The sequence below is a fragment of the Nymphalis io genome, chromosome 8 (assembly GCF_905147045.1).
Source record: "Nymphalis io chromosome 8, ilAglIoxx1.1, whole genome shotgun sequence".
Classification (NCBI taxonomy): domain Eukaryota; kingdom Metazoa; phylum Arthropoda; class Insecta; order Lepidoptera; family Nymphalidae; genus Nymphalis; species Nymphalis io.
In genome coordinates, this window is record NC_065895.1 from 4497310 (window position 1) to 4518080 (window position 20771).

At 34.0% G+C, this 20771-nt stretch overlaps 1 protein-coding gene across 2 annotated transcripts; it reads right to left on the bottom strand.

Moving 5' to 3' along the window:
* Positions 1 to 1789: 1789 nt before the first annotated feature.
* Positions 1790 to 16018, bottom strand: LOC126770261 (receptor-type tyrosine-protein phosphatase N2). Of its 2 annotated transcripts, XM_050489554.1 has the most exons (23): positions 15523 to 16018; positions 11074 to 11163; positions 10917 to 10970; positions 10776 to 10839; positions 10294 to 10428; positions 10068 to 10161; positions 9854 to 9986; positions 9217 to 9762; positions 8707 to 8841; positions 8263 to 8418; positions 7415 to 7514; positions 7233 to 7322; positions 7069 to 7148; positions 6919 to 6986; positions 6636 to 6854; positions 6411 to 6562; positions 6136 to 6190; positions 5809 to 6030; positions 5531 to 5728; positions 5141 to 5307; positions 4738 to 4791; positions 3344 to 3521; positions 1790 to 3197 (listed from the first exon to the last, which is right to left on the bottom strand). In XM_050489554.1, the coding sequence occupies exons 2-23, from the start codon at positions 11156 to 11158 to the stop codon at positions 3081 to 3083; spliced, it is 3102 nt and encodes a 1033-aa protein (XP_050345511.1). In that variant the 5' UTR covers positions 11159 to 11163; positions 15523 to 16018; the 3' UTR covers positions 1790 to 3080. The 2 variants fall into 2 exon arrangements, with proteins under 2 accessions (XP_050345511.1, XP_050345512.1); XM_050489555.1 differs by lacking the exon at positions 8263 to 8418.
* Positions 16019 to 20771: the final 4753 nt, after the last annotated feature.

The window sequence follows — 20771 nt, forward strand, 5'->3', positions numbered from 1 at the left end:
ATAATATACGAAAGCCATCTTTATACGTTGGTATATTTTTAAGTACCTATCTACTCTGACGTAGCAAAAGGCAAACGTTCTTAGGTAGGTATTAAGTTTAATTAATATCTATAGCAGTGTGCTTGCTTAAGGATTTTACACGGTAAAGATAGAGAATCGGTTGAGTTACTGATACATTACTGTCTTAAATGGTATTACCATCCAATTTTGGGACGTTATATTCCCGAAGATGTTGACCATATATTTGGAAGAGGTCTTCAAGACGCTGGATTAGACTTGATCTCGAGTCAAAGTAAACGGCGAATACACCACACACCTTCGATTTGCCGATGATATTGTCTTCATTGCTGAGCCACTGGAATAACTTATCGAAATGCTGCGTACCCTTTAGTCTTCGTGTTGGTATCGGTATGTTTTTGGACAAGGCCGAAAAACCTCGAAAGGAATCCTGTCGAGGTTGTGGTTAATATACCTAGCTGGGTCATTTAATTCAAATTATTTGGGATGGGCAGTTTATAAACTTGGCAACGTCAAATCCTAACGTCGCTTATACGGCCATTTATTATCCGGAGAAGAACCGGACTTACCGACATATGTTAGCTGTAAATTAGCAGACTGAAGTGGCAGTGGGCTTGTTATGTTATGGCTAAGGACTGATGGCAGTTGGAGCAGATGAGTCCAATTTTAGTGGAGATCGCGTATCGGCAAACACAATGTAGGATGCCTTTCAGTCTGAAGTGAAGAAGGTGGCTGACCCGATAGGAAAGCGGAGACCTGGGAGTTTTGGCGCACTTTGGGGGAGCCTTAGGTCCAATAGAAGATTGCGATAGGTTGGTTATTTGTTTGTACTAATTTTGTGAAATCTTGTAACACTTCTAAATTAAACGAAGAATATGTCGTAAGAAAAGAGGCGGTCTCATTTCTTACGACTTATATTATTATTGAATTTTAGTATTACTTCTAGAAATGAACCGTAGAACAGAAAAAATACTTACTACTTAATTTATGAACAAACAACCTTCTTAAAAGGCCGTTTATCTTTGCCAAGCACTGGGACATTTATGAGTTATTGTATTTTGTAACAATTATTATTCATTATTATCCATTAATACTTATTTTATTTTTTATTTAACGTATTTAAATTCTATAGAGTCCTAATAACTGCCTTAATTAAAACCTATGGTAGGACTCTGTGCAGGCCGCCTCTGATGGAACTGAGTATTACCTTTACAAAAATATACTTATTATTCCTGTGTTCCGTTTAAAGTCTAAGTGAATCAGTGGCACTATACCCACTGGAGATCTTAGCCCCATAGCGCGGAGAGAAGATTACCATTTACAATAAGAAAGCCCATTTCCTCGTGTGCTTTTCTAAAATAAATTGAAAAAATAGACAGGAAAATCGATATTTTGACGATTTGATTCGGCATATTTTTATATTGTATTTGTTGTAGTTGTAGTTATTTCTTTAAAAAATAATTATTTATCGACTCAAGGAAAAATAGCATTCTTTGTCGTATTAACTCTTAAGGTGTACTTATCAATAACAATAATAGCACTGCTTTTCAAAATAATGATTTTGAAGGCATAATATTAAAGAATAAGCTTAAAGAATACAAAATTAATGTTTTAAATTAAAAAAAAATAAAAATTATGTACTAATGAAGAAAGATCACAGAAAAAAATAAGGACAGAAAGAAATTGAAATGGAGTATGTGGGTAATTATCACCTGTAAAGTTTAATAGGTAATCAAATCCACCATTCAATAATTCACATAAAAACTACATATAATTTCATACAGAAATACGGTTAAATATATTTTCTCTTAAGTCTAAACTACAATCATTTATGGTATTTTTTTTACATTTTTTTCCATAGTTTGCAATAAATATAATATTATAGGTAAATCGTAAACAGATAAGTACTACGATCTCTATTGTTTCTGCTAGTCTGTAAATATTTTATCTCATAATTTTATCTGATTAATTTTATCAGGTATACCGTTTTTTCGGGATATGATTCGGCGAAGCCAATGTCCGTCTTGAGAATATCTCTCATTATTATTTTGTTACAAAAATAGCAGCAACTAGACGCTAACGAAGTACATAGGTACATATGTAAAATTTGATACCACAATATAACATATAAAGTTATTTTACACAAATGTTCTTTAATAATAACAAATCGATCAATGAATAATAGTTAACAATATTAATGTATTACTGACTAGATTCAAACTATTATAACGAAGCGTTTTGTACACATCAAAGAATTCCATATTAAAACGTTAGATATATATTATCAATACATTAAAACATCGTACTTTGTTGCCCTGATCTTTATGATATAGTAATTATATAAATTATCAAAATTAATTTAAAAACAGTGGTTAATATTTTTTATTTTTATACTTAGAAAATGGATAGATCAGTTATATAGACACCGGATAAATTGACTATAATGATCCCTATAAAGAATTTATATATTCGTAAATTACAAGTATATAATGTAATCGTTTAAGAAAATACTTCAATTTTGTAGGCTCTCTGAACATAATATGTTATATAAATATTTTCTTTTTTTATGTAACCTAATAAGAACCTTGAAAAAGTACACACGAATGATTTTTTTAAATATTTTACGGTTCATTTGCGTACATCAATAAAATATAACACTGATATCGATAATAGGAATATAATATAAACATTGTCTTGAAACAACGTAGCGATAAGCAAAAGAAGTTATTCATTCTACTTAATTATCCAATAAATAATTTCAAGTTGAGAATCAGAATTGTTACAGACCCATACAATTTCCGCTTTATCTGATGTTCGTTTTTTTCAATTTAAATCTTGATTCCCAACTTGAATGGAATAAACATTTCCGAACGATAATAATTATGATTAACGTAACTTTTATAATCAGTGTCGACTCTAGTTTATTACTGATGCTTTCTCATACATTTCTCTAACGAGTAGTGACCATAATTATTTCCATTTAATTGTGCAAACATTTGAATCTGGAGCCGACGCTAATTATTTTAAGTAACAAAGTCGTGGTCGAGTAAGTAGTGCCTGGTTCAGTTGGGTTTCTCCTTGTCGTTGTTTTCTTTTTCTTTCTCCTTTTCTTTTTCTTTGTCCTTCTTCTCTTGTAATTGTTGCAAATGCGCCGGTAAAGCCTTGAGTATTGCATGTACCTGTATTATAACATTTAAATTAAATAGTTAAAAGACGGTTGTCTACAAAACAGCATTTCTATAGAGATATACTATAAAATGTATACGATATTTATGTTTTATATGAAAAATAATAACTAAAATGGGAAAATTGTGACAAATATTACCTCTTCAGCAACAGCCATCAGAACGAATTCGAATTGTTGTTTGGTAGCAACGGTGCGTGTGCGTTGGTCGCGAATGTGCTCGAGTGTCGCCGCTATGTCTATCTCTTTTGCACCCTTTGCCATACGATTCAGTACCATGTCGATCAAGCAGTAAGTACCCGTTCGACCGGCGCCATCGCTTAAAAGTAATGTTGAATTATATTCTTAAATTATTTTTATCTTAAGGACCCAAATATGATTACTATTTTGATCCTAAGTTTCAGTAATAATTATTAGTTCTTACAAAGTTAGTCACTTGACTACAATTTAACATAAATATTTAAGTGAATAATACAAAGTCACGTTCATTTAGAAGTACCGTACTGTTGCGGTATCATAAGCTGTAGAATATAGCAAATGGTTATTTACTCTTCAATTAAGTTATTTCGTTTAGTGCGTCTATCTACAACAAATTTTAGGCCGCGGACTGAAAATATGACATACTTTTTTCTTGGCTGACCTGAGTGTTGAACAGAAGACATTGATATCTGCACCTTGTACTAGCCTATTGGCTAAGTTTAACGGGGCCAGTGTATAAAATAAGGTCCTCCAGACCGACTTCAGCCACGGCGGCCAATCTCAAGAGAGATTAGCCTACCAAATGTGTGCGCAAACATTGGTGCACTCTTTATCTCAACTCAAAATCCGATGGGACGGCAATGCGACACGACTGGAAAGAGTTCAGGCGCAGGACCAATGGCTTTACATGCTTTCCGAGGCACGGGAGGACACTTTTAGACTCCGGACTGTTACTGAGAATTTTGAACAGAAAAACCAAATAACATTTTATTTAGCCCGACCTGGGATTTAAACCCAAGACCTCCGAGTGCAGCCTTACATCTAGCCACTAGACCAACGAGGAAATCAAAAAATATGATTTATGAATGATGGTAAACTTATGGTAAATTATTAAAAATAGAATAAATATCAAAAGTAACTCTTATGTAATATTATTTTATCACAATATATCAAAGTTTAAATACTATCGGTAATTAAGATAAAATCTATTGTATAAATTTTAAATAGTAAAAACGATTAAATTAGATGATTGCTGATAATGATGACCGCAATTTTAAAAACTGTTTAACATTTTTTGTTATACCAATCGTATTTTTTTAAATGACAAATTTTTCGTATTCGAAGCAGTTTTGGGTGAGGTTTTCGCATCGATTATGAACACAAAGTAAGCAGTTGAAGACTCAGTATTGATTTTCGAATTTCGAACCTTCAATCTTCGGTTAAGAACCACGATACGGACACGTTTGTGGACAAGATTGTTGAATTGCTGATGCTAATTAAATGTTTAAAGCTCGACAACCTTAACAATAAAATTAAAAGAAACTGTAATGTCTTACCTGCAATGGACAACTATCGGACAAGATCTACCGCGATAGGACTTATTCACTTTTCTGTAAATAAAATGAAATTGTTATATTCGACAAGCTGTTCCACGCGGTTTCACCCACGTTTCTTTATTGATCCGCCCTTGTAGCGTCGTGATATATATAGTCTTTCTCAAACTCTTTATAATAGATAAGTATATCCTAATATTCAGTAAATTCAATTCATAGTATATAAAATTGTCATAATATTAAAATCACCGCTGTAGTAAAAATATTGTAAACTGTCAATTCATTTCTTTTCTTTAATCTAGTATTTAATTCATAATATTAAAGAATAAATTAAAATATTATATTATTGATAAAATAAATTAATAATAATAGTAAATTTGGAACATTCATTGCCAAATGTCCTCACCGCCTAAATTCGAGCAATGCCTTGGTAGAGGCGGGAACTCCGTTTTCGGGCCAAGATAAGAAGTGGAACTGCGTGACAGTACGTGTTTCGCCGGTACGCTGGTTCTTCAGATAAAAGCTTCGGACGAGATAGTCATCGCACCAGATGTGCTCGCTCACGAGATGAACCTGAATTATAGTAATAAATAGTTCGAAAATGTATTTGAAGTAACTCAAAACTCAACAATCTTAATGTAATAGATCGATCTTTACGTATATATTAAAAGTATTAATTAATATGTGAATTTCCAAAACTGTTGTTATTATTTTTACTTTATATGTATATAAAATAATAAATGACTAACATATCAGAGTTGATCAAATCGTGTCGAGTAAAGTAAGTATATCTTACTTCATAGATATGATAGAGCTCCGATCCTTCCTCAGGCCAATATCGGTGGCAAAGTTGCTGGCCGTTTTCAGTGAGTCGAGTAAGCATCACCATCACAACGCTGCCTTGCTCCCATACCATCTGCCAGAAGTCAGGTGCTGTGTGGGCCAAGGGACCAGCTGCAGCGATGTATGCAGGGTTGCGTGGGTCGTGGTCGGTCTGTAAAAGGAATTTATACACCAAAAATCTCACATAATTATTCTTAAGATATTAAAAATAATAAAATTCGTTCCACTTACAATAGTAGAAGCATTGATATAATCAGATCCAAGGTGGTTAGACAAGGTGTTCAGTGTAACGCGTGAATGATCATACGGCAGCACATCGGCGTAGCGGTTCTTGCCAGTGTTGTCAGGTTTAAGAGCAGCAACTGTAGCGCAAGGTTCGGCCTCGTACGCGCACAACGCCCTCCATTCTTGTTCAAGACGGTCTTTGTTGCGAAGATGATCTTCCATGTATGCCTTGAATAGTATAAAATATCCTCATTTACATATAAAATTATTTAAAATGTCAAGATAAATAATATCAACTAATCTTATGTTCTAAAATAACAATAATATACTCACCAGCACCATGTGTCCAGTTGAAATGTCCATGTTAGTCAGAGCTGGCTCTTCACTCCTGTTACAATTATATATTATATATTCATGTACATATATAACATCCGTATTAATATTATAATCAAAGAACATAATAAACTCAAAATAGTGTTTTTATGTTTGTGGTTTTGCTTAAAAATTATGAATGACCCTCACAATGAGTGCTTGTAGCACTAATTTGTAAGAGGGTGTAAACTACATCGTTGTCCAGTTTTAGCCAATTTTCTAAAAAGGGTGTTTACCAGGATGAAGTGCTGGATCGTGTTGAAGGTGAATGACCTTCTGGGTCCCTGGATAGTGAGGTAATTCTTTGCGGCGTCTCAGTTGGGTGGGTTGGCGCAGCGGTTGTCTGCTGTCCTGTCCACTTTCCTGACATACGAGCTCGACACAGTTCCTAACATAACGATTGTTTAAGAATAAAATATAATGTACGTAATAATAGGTATTATAGTAATAATAAAATTTACCTGATAATCTCTAGTAGCTTCAGCGTCAATTTCTGCTGCAGAGGAGAGTCCTTGCATTTTCCTTTTACTGTTCATGTCCCTTTTCAATAAAATTGCGAATACCACAGCACCCACTATGAGAACTGATATACTACCCACAAGTGCAAGAAGAACTGGTAATTGTAAGCCGAAGATTTGAGGCTCTTGAATATCAGTATGGCGGATGATAGCATGTTTGCTCTGAAAATAAAACTAAAATAAATAATACTAAAAAAAAAACTTTTACCATTAGAAGTTAACTTACTCGATCCCCGACCCCAATAGATTTTATTTGAGCTCCTGTTTCTTTCCACACTTGGTCTTTAATTGCATCTGAAATAAAAATATATATCTAACATAAACGCACCTTTAATAGGAAAAGTGTAAAACAATTTGTGATTTTAAATAACATTACCAATCTGCTTTCCCACTTCAACCGCATCATATCCTTTACTATTTTTTTCAACTTTGAATGTTACTTCACTTGGATCAACTCTGTAATATAAAATATATTAAAATTATGTCCATAGATTCATAAATATTAAGGATACATAGCAATTAACAACAGGGATAAATTACCGAGGATTCGTAAAGGTATTTTTTTCTAAGCCCAACATTTCTTCAAGTCTTCCGATGAAAGCCATGCCTTTCTCCCAATTTGTAAGGAACCTGAGGCAAGATTGTAAGCGTTTACACTTAAGCATTTGACGCAAGCAGTATTTTTGGCACTATTTGGATTATATGCAGATGTTTTAAAATACCTAGTATGTAACTCGACGAAAGCGTATGACGGGTCGTATTCGTAGTCGTTGTGATCGTGGTTAGGTTTGCTTGGATTTTGCTGGCTGGAGGCTTCTTGGGCTGTAAAAATAAATAAATATACTTATGAACATAAGTAAATATAGAATTCGCAATGGCAACCGAAACGACAATAAAAACGTTGCATGTTTTCAAATTTAATAACAACATAATTGCAAGACATATTTACGTCTCAATTAAGTTTTAGGGTAAATGATAGATTAACTAAATAGAAACACAAAAACAATCATTTTTTATATCATTTGTTATTCAGTACCTACCTCTGCCAGTAGCAATGATGTCATAGCGAATACGCAAAAATATTATTACATCGTTGACGCACACTAAAGCTAAGATTTACTTACATCAACTTATTGCTTAAAATAGCCATGGTATTTTTTTTTCTTAAAATTCAACGCAAGCCAGGAAGATTAAGATAATAGGCACATGTATATTTTAGCTCATGAAGTAAAACATAAACATAACATAAGATAAAAAAGGTTAAATAATACAAAATATAAACATAAGAAATAATAAACAATCAAATATAAAGAAAATAAATACATCATATACGTTTATTGTGTAAAAAGAGGACGACAGAGTATCATGCGTTTTGTGTTATTATAAGACAGTGTGCTTTTGAGGAAAACATTTAGTGCGGATATTCTAGGTACGACGTGGCAGTGCATTAATTCAGAAAATTAAAACGATTTCATTGTTTTCATCAGACGCAAATTAGCGTAAATCGGAAATCATTATAGGGCACATCGAGAGTCTAAAACAGTTAATCTCAGGCCACCGTGACACTAACCTGTCACTGATTTATTGTTGTACAATATCTTTAAGGTTTTTGCGTCCAGACGCGGCCCGGGCTTTTTTACATCATCTCTTTCCCTACGCTTAAAGCCCCATTCTCTATTAAACAAATCTTGAATATCTTCCGACATATAAAATTTTGTTTTTTCACCTGAAACATCGTTGGTATTTGTAACAGCTTCAGTTCGGTATAATTTTCGTTTCCGGATAGAGTTTCTCGAACTAATAATGTCTAGGTATAATAAAGAAATAAAAAAACTAATTTCAAACAAAAATATTTGTAACAGTATACAAAGCTGTATATTTGTACATATTTGTCAGCGAGTTAAGTCATATTATAGAGGGTGGTGATTCAGCTCTAATGTAGTGCCTATAATTAAATAAATATATAACTTAAATCATATTCTATTTCGTTGTTATTTTAATGGCTTGATCTTACCTTGTAATTCATCAGGTTTTAAAGGTCCACCTTCAGCATATAATTTGCCCTGTGGTTTTAACTTTGAGCCGAATAACTCACGCCAGTAGTTGATCAAATATTCCATATTCTTGGAATTTTTAGCTTTAGTCGGATCTGTCAAATAGACATTAATATTACTTAATTAAATTAATATCAATTTTGGATACAACAATATTTAACTTTACTACTTGACTGCCTCGTTGGTCTAATGGCTAGATATAAGTATGGAGATCCTAGGTTACGGGGCAATAAAAAGTTATTGAGTTTAACTGTCAAAGATTCTCAGTAGCAGCCCAAAGTCTGCAAGTTAAAAGTGTGTACATTCCCGTGCCTCGGAAACCACATAAAGCCGTTGGTCCTGCGAATAAATTCCTTCTGGTCGTGTTGGATTTCCGCCCCATCAGATTATGAGAGCGAGGAAATAAAAAATGCACCTGTGTTTGCGCATACACTTGGGCACTATAATGTATCCTGCGCAGTTTTACAAACCTTTCAAGTGATATGGGTCCAAATCACCGCTCCCTGTGTCAATAGAAAACTCATCACCGTCTTCATCAAAATAAATTCTTTGTTCTTGAATATCACCTGGATTTTCATATTCAAATGGAAAATTCTTCTCTGCGAAACTTTGCTTATACTTTTCCAATGCATTCGAACGAACTTCAGCGTCTAATGGTGAGAATCGATTACCAGTAAGATACTCTGCTGTAAACGGCGGAGGCTTAGTCTTAATTTTTCGGAAATGAGCCCCCAAACGTTCCTCATCAGGGAATTCATTATTTTCAGTCAGTGACTTGAAATCATTTTTAGTCTCTGCCAGAGATTTTTTCTCTTTATCCACAAAAGTGTTGCGGACGACATTTTGAGTATCAAGATTTCTTGTCTTCTGTTCCTCTTGAAGGCGTTCTCTGAATCCTTCAAAAGGCATAACGACAGGAGATTCTTCGATGCCACTCATAAGCATAAGGTCTCTTATTTTATCGCTTGGATTTTCTTCGTCGGGTTGTATTGGTTCGTTGTTAATCGTCGTTTCCCCTGTTTACAAATTATTTATATCAATCAAATAAAACTTACGTAGTGTTTTGTTTTGATGAATTTCAATAACTCCATAATACTGTGCACAAACCTTTAGATATCAAGTATTTAGCCGGATCGTCTTCCGGGTCAAATGGTGGATTATATACTTCATTAGCATAATCAGAATCGGATATTTGTGAGTTTGGCGTAAATCTCACATACGCTGTTTCGTCAGGTTCAATCTGTATTTAATTAAAAAAATAACTAGAGATAAAGTCCTTTAAATGTATAATCATGCAGTAATGCATATTGTTAATGCTTACATCTATCGCTTCTTCTCCTTCAGCAGTAGGTTCAGAATTTACCTTAGGGTCCGCAAAATGGTCACATAGCTTGGAATTGACGTTCGCGGGATCCCTGTCCAGAATAATATAATGAATAAAAATATAATGGTAAAAATATAAGGATATTGTGAAACAAGCGATTTATAAATAGAAGCATATTATTATTAATTATAACAAAAAGTTCTATATATTTTATGGTACGTACATATGATGGCGCAGGGCGTAGAGCATGCTTTGCAGTACACACTGCGTATACGCATGCTCCCAGCGGTAGCCGCGCGCTGCGAGCTGCTGCAGCTCTCTTTCGAACCATTGCAGCTGATTCGAACTCATATCATACCTGTTCGTACAATATAATATAATAATTCGATATATTTAATAAACATTTAAAATGTTTTGTAGTTTAGTGTTTTGTAAGTGATTTTATATTAGTGCTTTAATGTGAATATAAGGAATTTTAATGGCAACAAGAAAAGCAAAACCTATGTATACAGGTCTATGTATATATATTTATTTATTTTAAATAATGTCTATTACATATAGTTTTAAATTATATATGCTTACAACAGTTTATTTATGCTGGCCATTAAGGTATCACTAATACTAAAGAAAAAAAAGTGTTGTACGAGTAACTTACAAAATAATGCACTTAGTATATTAAACACTTATTAAAAACTAAGTACTTACTGATAGAGTGATCCTTCTTCAGGATCATTGTCATACACTGGTATGCATTTTCCGAATGCAAAATCTATAAGAAAAAAAAATCTTAAAATCTCTCTTAATTCTAAGCTTAATACATAGTTTTTGGTTTGATTGTTTTCTTACCATCATAGCACCACTCCACTCCCTCTATACAAAGGGACGAGCTAAACAAGCAACCTGAACAAAAATAAGATTTTAAAATCCGATATTTATTATTTTTTATAAAAAATACCCAAATATTTTTATATCCAGCCAGCAAAATGGGTAATTATAATGATACCTATGTTTCCATCGGCTTGCGAGGGCGCCAGCGTGGTGAAAAACGCCAGCGCCCACAGGGCCTGCCGCCAGTAAATACGACTCATTACATCTGAAAAAATAATTACTATGTATTTTGTGTACATGTATTTTGTATGCAAATCTGCACATTTATCGATTTGATTAACTAAATATATTTATAAGAGTACTGTGATTCTTTATGGGTTTAATTTTATGTGAGTATAATGTTTGTACGTAAGTAGTAGTAGTAGTAGTAACAGCCTGTTAATGTCCCACTGCTGGGCTAAGGCCTCCTCTCCCTTTTGGGGAGAAGGTTTGGAGCTTATTCTACCACGCTGCTCCAATGCACCCGCATTAGAGCAGCGTGATTGGTAGAATACACATGTGGCATAATATCAATGAAATTAGACACATGCAGGTTTCCTCACGATGTTTTCCTTCACCGTCAAGCACGATATGAATTATAAACACAAATTAAGCACATGATAATTCAGTGGTGCTTGCCCGGGTTTGTACGTAAAGGATTGACTAATAAGAACTTTCTTTATCGGATTTGATATAAAATTTGAAGCTTAATAACGTTTATTAGTATAAATATTATAGTTGTCATAAATATCATATCTACAAAGTTTTAGCTACGAATCAAACAACTCCTGTGTAAAAACACAAGCTGCCAAAAATAAATAAAAATACCTAGATTTTATAGTTATAAAATAATTGAATTATAAAATAAGATAACAGAAGTAAGTATAACGCTTAGTCTTTAACACAAATACGTATCAAAAAAAAGTAGCAGCTTTTTAATGTCCAACCGAAGCCCTCCACAGCTTTCAAGAACAAGGCTTGAAAATGTGTCAGATTTACATCAGATACGAGCAAGTTTGTCCTAAAGGTTTTTCTTCACAAGGCGCCGGATGTTAGGCACAAATTACGAGGTATGCGATAAAAATAATTGAGCTATATACATATAAAGTCAGTTATGACTTTTAATACGCGAGCTTCAGTTAAGTTAGTACATTTTTATCTATTAGCGAGATTAAATAAAAAATACTTTATTGCAATATTCGTTAGACTTTGTATATAACCTTGCAGGTATACCTGCATGAATATGGCAGTTTTCAACAAGTCGGTACCTATATCATCATCATCGGTACCTGAATGAAAGTATGCACTATGTCGCTTATTGATCCAGCGATAGAAGTAGGGACGAATCGCTGTGAAAGCGGCGACGATTCGTGGCCAGATAATCTCACCTTCGGGTTTCGTTTTAGGAAAGATTATTAGTTATTAACTCAACATGACTGCATTGCAAACCTGCTAGCCCGTCACTGGAAATCTTTCACCTCTCTACACAGTCCCACTGCTGCAGTGTAGACGATCAAGAGCTTATCGCGAAAACTTGTTTAGCGAGGTTTTCACAAACCAAAGGAAGGTTGGAAGTCCAAAAAAAGGATATAATTCTGACACGAGAGAGTTTCCACCTTCCAGTTTTTAGCCCTATGATAGGTAAATAGATAGGATAGATACAAAAGTAGGTTACATACTTGAACGGACACCCTCTCTTTAGTATTTGTAATACGGCAATTCTAAGGTCCTCCAGGCCAATTTCGGTCACGGTGGCAAATCTCAAGAGAGATTAGCTAACTACGCAGGAGATATTATAGTGCACAAGTGTGTGCGCAAATACAGGTGTACTCTCTATTTCCTGGCTCTCATAATCCGATGGGACGGCAATCCGACACAAACGGAAAGACTTCAGGTGCAGGACCAACGGCTTTACCTGTTTTCCGAGGCACGGGAGTGTACACACTTCCAACTTCCAGACCCCGGGCTGCTAATGAGAATTTTCTGACAGAAAAGCCCAATAACTTTTTATTGGCCCGACCTGGGAATTAAGCCCAGGACCTCCGGGTCAGCGGCCTTGTATCTAGCCACTAGACCAACAAGGCGGTCGAACGATAATTCCACTACTACGTAATATCCCCAATCGGCCCCCTGTCTATATCTGAAAGCGGGGTACCTATGTATGCCAGGTACCCAGTGAGGAACATTACTGTGATGTCTACATCCGTAGGGGATGTAGATATCACCTTTGAAATAGAGTAGAGGGAAATAGGAGGTAGATTCTCGAGCCACGGCCAGGTTTATCTGCCATTTTATCACAAACTGCAGTAACTTCTGACCACCGGCCCAGTAGCCGATGGTCGATTGGAGGAAGATGATGTCTCTTCATAATGAATTAGTAGCATGCTCCTATGCCTAACGGTGTCCAAAACATAAGGCAATCTGAGTCCTTAGGACTGCAATACCTTTTGTAAGGGCCCACCGACATCAGCGCACACTATGCAGAGGAGCTTATTTCTGTAAGTCGACAATTGGTAGCGGTATACATCTATAGCAGAGGCTTCTTTAGCTAGCTTTAGTAGCTCTTTAGTAGCTTCAAAGCTACTTACTATAATATAATTGACATCATATGGCCGTCGTATTTACGGCCATATCATGTCAATTATAAATAAGGAATAAAGTCCGACGTGGCAAGTTCACTATGAGGATGCGTTATCGATATCCTCCTCGGCTATGCTCACAACTTGCTATATTCTATTTTTATTTTATTCTAAATAAGATATACCATCGTCTAATCACTAAACTAGTGTTGTAAAATACATTTCATCTTAATGTATTGTGTGATTTTGCATGTTTATACAACATTTATAATTAATATAAAAGTTACCAGCAACAATATCTATAATATAACAATATCTATATTGCACGAACGAGCCTGCTTGTTTGACAAGTTTCACGTGCCATCAAAACTATTTGCTATAGTTATATTTAATGTTGTAGAAAATGAACAACCATGTTGTTATTTCGATATTGGTTCACGTGGAAAAATGGATTTCGTGTTCATTAAGAATTAGCCACAGTCCTTGCTAAATATCATAAGTGCGAGTTCGTTATTTTAGTTATAAACGCAAAACAATTTAAAAGTCAAGTGAACGAATGAATAAATGACTTTTTAGCGTTTTACTTCATTTCCTGACGCGTATAAAAATGAAGTATAGAATTGTATGATCATTGGTTATACACGCGGCGATCACAAATAATATTATTATAATTAAGGCAAAGGCATGTCTTTCATACAGCCTAATAATGTATTTTTTGTTATGATATATAAGATATAAAATTTTATTAAATATTGGCATGTTTAAATGAACAACTCAACAAAATTAATTAACAAATGACAATTACAGAATATTTATTCTTTAATATATTATGTATTTCATAACGATTATTTCATTGAATACAGATTATACAATTTGTTTACGGTTAATTAATTTTCGGCTAAGTATAACTTTAGCGTTTCCTTCTAATCAATCAAATATTAAATAATCATTGTACTTCTACTCTAGTTAGACAAAACTAGAAAGTAGCTAAATTATAATTTTACCACACTTTAGGACTATTGGTAGCTTCATTAAGAAAATAAATACACAAATATAGGTATTACGCTGAAAACCTAAATTGACTCAGGCTGAATTAGTTTCACAGATGTATTATTTGTAAAATAAGAAAGTTAATTTTTGTTAAATTTAATTTAAAATTGAAATATATGCTAAAATTATATCATACGTGAGAAGTCTAATAATAGTTGACTTATATTTAAATAGTAAAATATTTATAACATGCAGTAAAAAAAAAACAAAAGTTAAAATATAATATTTCGAAATATAAATGATGATAAAGATTCATAAGACCGTAACAACATTTAAAAATAAATTATGATTATTAAGTACAGAATCATAAAGGTTATTCCGGGACCTGAATCTATTTATAGCACAAGACAAAGCTTCTATACCGGATAAATTCAACATAAAAATTACAATTATTATAGAATCAAAATATTTATTGTTTTATTTAAACTTTTATTTATAGAAAAATATAGTTGCATTTAAACGCAGTTCGTGTAAATCTATAAAATGCTATGTTCAGCTCTGACGTAGGCGTTCATGCCCTTTAGGTGAGCGCTACAACCCACGCACTCGGGTGGTCTAAAAATGATTCCTCTTGTATATTCTGGATATTAATTAAATAAAAGTGATAAAAACTTTATTAATTTTCTATATGAATATTATATTAACGGTCAGTAAATTTAATATTTGAAAATAAAGATAAAATATGCTTTAAAATTTTACTTACTTAAACTGACTACAATATATATACAAAAATGTACTTCATTAATAAAAAATAATTATATCATTTATCTTACTCTTGTAAAAAAACGGCCCGCGTTGACAAACAAACAAATAATAAAAAAAAATTAATGCGTTCAAATTTCAAATTAATTAAGGCACAGTGTTCACAGGTTTAATGTACATTTTTGCGGGTGGGTCCGTAGTGATCTTTGATGTTTAGGGACCTGATTAAGGCTTAGATAATCAAGAATACGCACCGTTTAGCGCCGACAATCAGACCGGAACATTTCCGTGACAATAAATAGATCACTTAGGTCCTCGCGGTTGGCACTGAGACGCGGGTGTCGGATCGGGCCTCGCGGAAGGATGCGAAGCCGCCAGCTGTGTTCCAAAGCGGACCTGCGCACACCGCTCTATCGATCTTGCGCCCGTCCATTCACACGATGCCACTTCGCCGCCTACATAACGATACGTTCCGACTAGATGTTATACTTCAATCATCATTAGATAACGTGATATTAGCACCAGCTCTCAAAGCCTCCACGCTTGAAGCACTCAACTCGAAGCTCGAATTGATTCCGTAAATACGAAAGTCAATTTGGAAAAGTAATAATTTCATATACGATACGTTCGTAATAATCCTATCAAGAATGTATTTTAGGCGAATGAAATATAAAGAAATGTTTTTAGCTTTTGCTGGGTAATGGCGCCCACTATCCAAGCCAAGTTATCGAGGAACGCTCTGCATGCTAATGACGTTGTAGCGATAACGACCGCGGCAGATATATGTACCTACGATCCACACAGTCGACTCTATTATGAGCAGCCTTAATATTCTCGTAATTTCTAATACGAATATTCATTTACTTTAATTGAATAAGAGCTTTTTATTAAAATACGCTGTTGTTTATAGCATGAACTTTAGTAATGTGTTAAAGGCGATTGACTAAACTATATAGGTAATGATACAATAACTTATTTATACATTTGCATTGCTGAATATCAAACTGTATAACTATACGTTTCAGGAAAATATTTTTAATTTTTAATTGATGTTTATTATTAGTTTTTGGGGTTATTAAAACAAATATATTCTACTAAATGAATGATTGAATTGTCGTCACTCAAATCGGGGTTACGCCCTTGATGCGCTACGGAGGTTAGATATGAATCGCCCTAGGTGACTTATAACATATCATTACGTAAAATTAGTTAAAATTCGGTCGCTAAAATTGTGATTTTTTTATATTTATTTCAACGACATCTCGATATGTAGGTTAAAACTGTTACGGTAAAATATTGATTGTTATTTTAATAATAATCATGGAAAAAAATACAAATAAGCTGTGGAAAGGTAACTTTCAAAAATAAAAGCATTTCCAAAGTATAAGTACGTACTTTAGATAAAGTAGCTATCAAATAAAAATTAAACATAAATAGGTACATTTTGATTCATTAATAATGTAATATAAAACAAATAGACTCCAGTTTAATAGTATCTTTATACTAAACGTTGTAATGTTAATTTATAAGTTTAATTAAATGTGCTTTGAAGCTTAGAAACTACTACGCTACGATCGCTAAAGAATTTATCGAGACCTTTTGAACTTAATATACTTTGAACGTGGGAGTCAAAGAAGAAGTTTTCCTTGATATTTATTTCAATAAAAACTATTTCAATCATAAAAGAGATTATATAGCAATTTATAAACTTCGCTTATGTGTGCCTGTCTTGTTTTATTATGATTCGCGTTGTGAGAAAAACAGTTAGTGGATTCGTGGCTATGTCCACATCACGTATCACGTATCAAATATAAACATATTACAAAAGGAAAATATTAAATTACAGCGGTAGTCATTTATTCCGTAAGAATTTAATTCGTATCTCACTTGTAAAATTATAAACGACTTACTTTGACACGCTGTATACTTAAAATGTTATAATTAATGTTTTTTATTATTGTCAAAGACGCGTATAACTTTCTGACATTTCAGGATCGTGTTTTGCGATAAGTTTTTAGTTTATTCTTACAGAATATATACATGAAATAGATATGCGCTGATTTTAAAAGCTAGCTTTTTATAGATGTCGGTCTATGAGGGTTTCGGATACGGTTTTTTATATATTTTAATTAAGTCTCTGTATCCTATATCTTTTTTTTCTTCCTCTTGCTGTGTACATTCATAAAAGTAAATTAACAGCCTGTATATGTATTTTGTCACCGCTGGATTAAGGCCTTCTCTCCTTTTGAGAAGATTTTGAACGTATTCTATCGAGTACGAGTTGAATTAAAAACACAAATTAAGTACGAAAATTCAGTGGCGGCTTTAAACCTGAAATCTTCCGTTAAGGAATCTTATGTGTTCTAACAAAAGCCAGATGCTGACATCTGACACTAAAAATCCTATAACATGACGTAACAAACATATATCCATACAGTGATAATCGGGTCCTTTACATTTTGTCACGGAAAATAATTTCTAACCTCCTTTCACGTACTTACTCATTTCGTATTCTGGACGTTTCCTACACTTCAAGCATCTATCTCAATATTAATTAATGAGTGAACTGAGATACCGAAAGTCGGAGCAGAGAGAGGTAGAGCTGAAAACATTTTGTGCTACCGAAGAATAACTTTTAATGTAGAGAAGATAAAGACAAAAGTATCCAATCATTTTTAATACAATTTGATCTTTCCTAACAATTTCAACATTAATTTTCTAAAGGAATAAAGGATTTTACAAAGGTTACGAGTTTATTCGTTAGATGTTTGTATTGAGTACCTTAATCGAAGAGCTGAGGCATGAAACCCATATTTCCATTTCTGTTCAAGGACAGTTATCAAATCGATAGAATCTGTGCCTCACGGGAATCGAAGCTGCGAGTAGCCTCAGAAGGCAAATTCAATTCTATAGACGGTACACGAGGATTTTTTATACACATCTGGCATGGTGGCTTTTCAATGCAATTAGTATGGGTCGGAAGAAGCTCTGCCACGTATATGTCAACAATAGTAAAAAAAATTGAATAAGTTCCATTTATTTTTGCATGTAAAACCGAAAGCTAAAGGATGCAAACTTGTTAGGTACAATTCATATACTCAATAGTGAAGTTACTTGTTATTTCCATAGCATCTGTTGTTGATAACTCAATATTGTATGAGGGATACTATTACCGTTCAGGTAATAATATTCGCGCTATGTTATTTATTACCTATTACGAATCATTTATAGGATAGCAATGTATAGGTATGTGATATATAATCGGAAAATGAGTACTCTTAACGAATGAAATAAAATTGTATAGTTTGATTAAAAACGAAATAAGACGTGACGCTATCTTATAAAATTGGTAAAAAAGTCAATTTCGACGATTCATTTATAAAACACGACTGTCCTGCCAATAAATGGACTAAAAACTTAAAAAAATACGTTAAACGTTAATTACGTTTGTCAGAATTAAAAAAAAAAAGTTGTACTATGTGCAGCCTAGATGGCCCAGTGGTTAGAACGCGTAAACATTAACTGATGGTCGTAGGTTCAAACCCGGGCAAGCGACACTGAATTTTCACGTGCTTAATTTATGTTTATAATTCATCTCATGCTTGACGGTGAAGGAAAACATCGTGAGGAAACCTGCATGTGCCTAATTTCACTGAAATTCTGCCACACGTGTATTCCGTCAACCCGCAGTGGGACATTCACAATAATGAAACAAAATGGCTAAAAATGTCCCACAGCTGGACTGAAGTCTCCTTTCCTTTTTGGGTAGGTTTGGAGCTTATTCCACCTCGCTTCTACAATGCGGTTAGTGACTACACATGAATACAGCCGATTTCATTTAAGATTCACGTGCTCCAAAATTGAAGTTTTTTTTTCGACTTGACCTGTTGCTGTTGGTCAAAATGGCCTAGACAGCGTCACTGGGCGGGACGCGAGTCTTTAAGATGCTCAGTCGGATGTTGGGAGCCCACTTAAGGGCTCAGAATACGCGTGTCCTAAGGCCGAACCTCGGCTTCAGAAACCGGCGACGTCAGAAAGGAGGAAAAAATTGACGTGTTTAGTACCAATAAATAAAGACCGATATGAAAAATACAGTCAATAGCAGCGCTGAGCGCTTTTTATCGACTCTATCAAGGCGAGTGCTCTGAGGAATTATTCTCTCTAATTCCTACTTCTCCCTTCCTTCATAAGTCTACGCGTGCTAGCTCTAGATGTCACCGCCTAACTGTGACATCAATTCCATCGCGCACAAAGAAATTTGGCTCCTTTCTTTGTCGCACTTCCATTAAATGGAATTACTTACCAGCTCGCCTGTTCCCTTCCTCTTACAACCCGGGTTCCTTTAAACGAGGCGTGAAGAGGGATCTTGCGGGCCGGCAAGGCGCGGGCGGCTAGTGCAGAACATTCTTCCCGACTGTACTGGCCGTCATTGCGTTTGGACTCTACTACATTTACCATCAGGTGGAGTAGAGTCATTTGCCCTCCCGGAAATATAAAAAAAAGACCGATAGAGGACTGTGAGTTAGACAGCAGTACATGTTTTTTATTGTAACTATTAAGAGAATATTACGACACTTAGTATGTCTAATAAAATGAGTAGGTAAATCAAAACATTTATCATTTAAAAAATGTTGTTCATACGACTGATTTCTATGTAGTGGCTATTCTCAAGATTTTCTAGGCAGACGTGTATAATATGGCGCACAAGTGTGTGCGCTCTCTATTTCGTTCATTCTGATCCAATGGCATGGCGGATGGCAAATGATTATTGATGATTATTCGAGGAAAAATAAACTGTAAAATTTAATATTAAGGTTAAAAATTCTGCTTAAAAAATAAAATCGGGAAATACATATTAGTTTACCGCGATAACAAACGTAAAAATAGTCAATCGAATTGAGAATCGCTACGTTTGTTTGAAGTCGATTTAAAAAAATTAAAACAAAGCATTAACTTAGAACTGATTTAAAAAAACCTAAACATAAGCTATGGGTACTAAACCAGCAATTTAAAATAGAAAGAAATTGGTACTTTTCCAACAAAATAAGGTTTTCCGGGGATAAGATGCAAGTGATCCAACGATTCGCATTACAAGCGGTTTCCACATTCCAAGTATAAAAAATCTTTCTATAGCTCGTTCAGCTTAAAGTATTATATAGCTGACGATAAATCAGGTTATATAAAGAGATTTTCAAACAGATAATAAAGCAAGTTCCAATAGTTGTGTTCACTGCAAATGTAGATGCAATATCACTCCATAGATCACATTACAGATATAAATTGCTTTCTCGAGTTAAATAAACATGAGCTTCTTGAGACAATAACGTTTTCTACTTTTTCTCGTTTATATGGTTCCGCGTAATATTTTTGCAACCAATTTTAATGTTCTAATGAACTAAAATCAAGCATATGCTTTTCTTGTACAACCGATTTCTTTTTTACAGTTTAGATTTTTATTTTTAGATGGCCACAACATGCATATTAAGGTACAGTATAAACAGAT

What these genes read in the sequence shown, in the direction of transcription:
- LOC126770261 (XM_050489554.1), bottom strand. Translation starts at nt 11,158, where the DNA reads ATGAGTCGTATTTACTGGCGGCAGGCCCTGTGGGCGCTGGCGTTTTTC. An exon ending in GAAGAAGGATCACTCTATCA is followed by an intron (nt 10,429 to 10,775) that starts GTAAGTACTTAG and finishes TTGTACGAACAG; the next exon opens with GTATGATATGAGTTCGAATC. An exon ending in GGACCCATATCACTTGAAAG is followed by an intron (nt 8,842 to 9,216) that starts GTTTGTAAAACT and finishes TCTATTTGACAG; the next exon opens with ATCCGACTAAAGCTAAAAAT.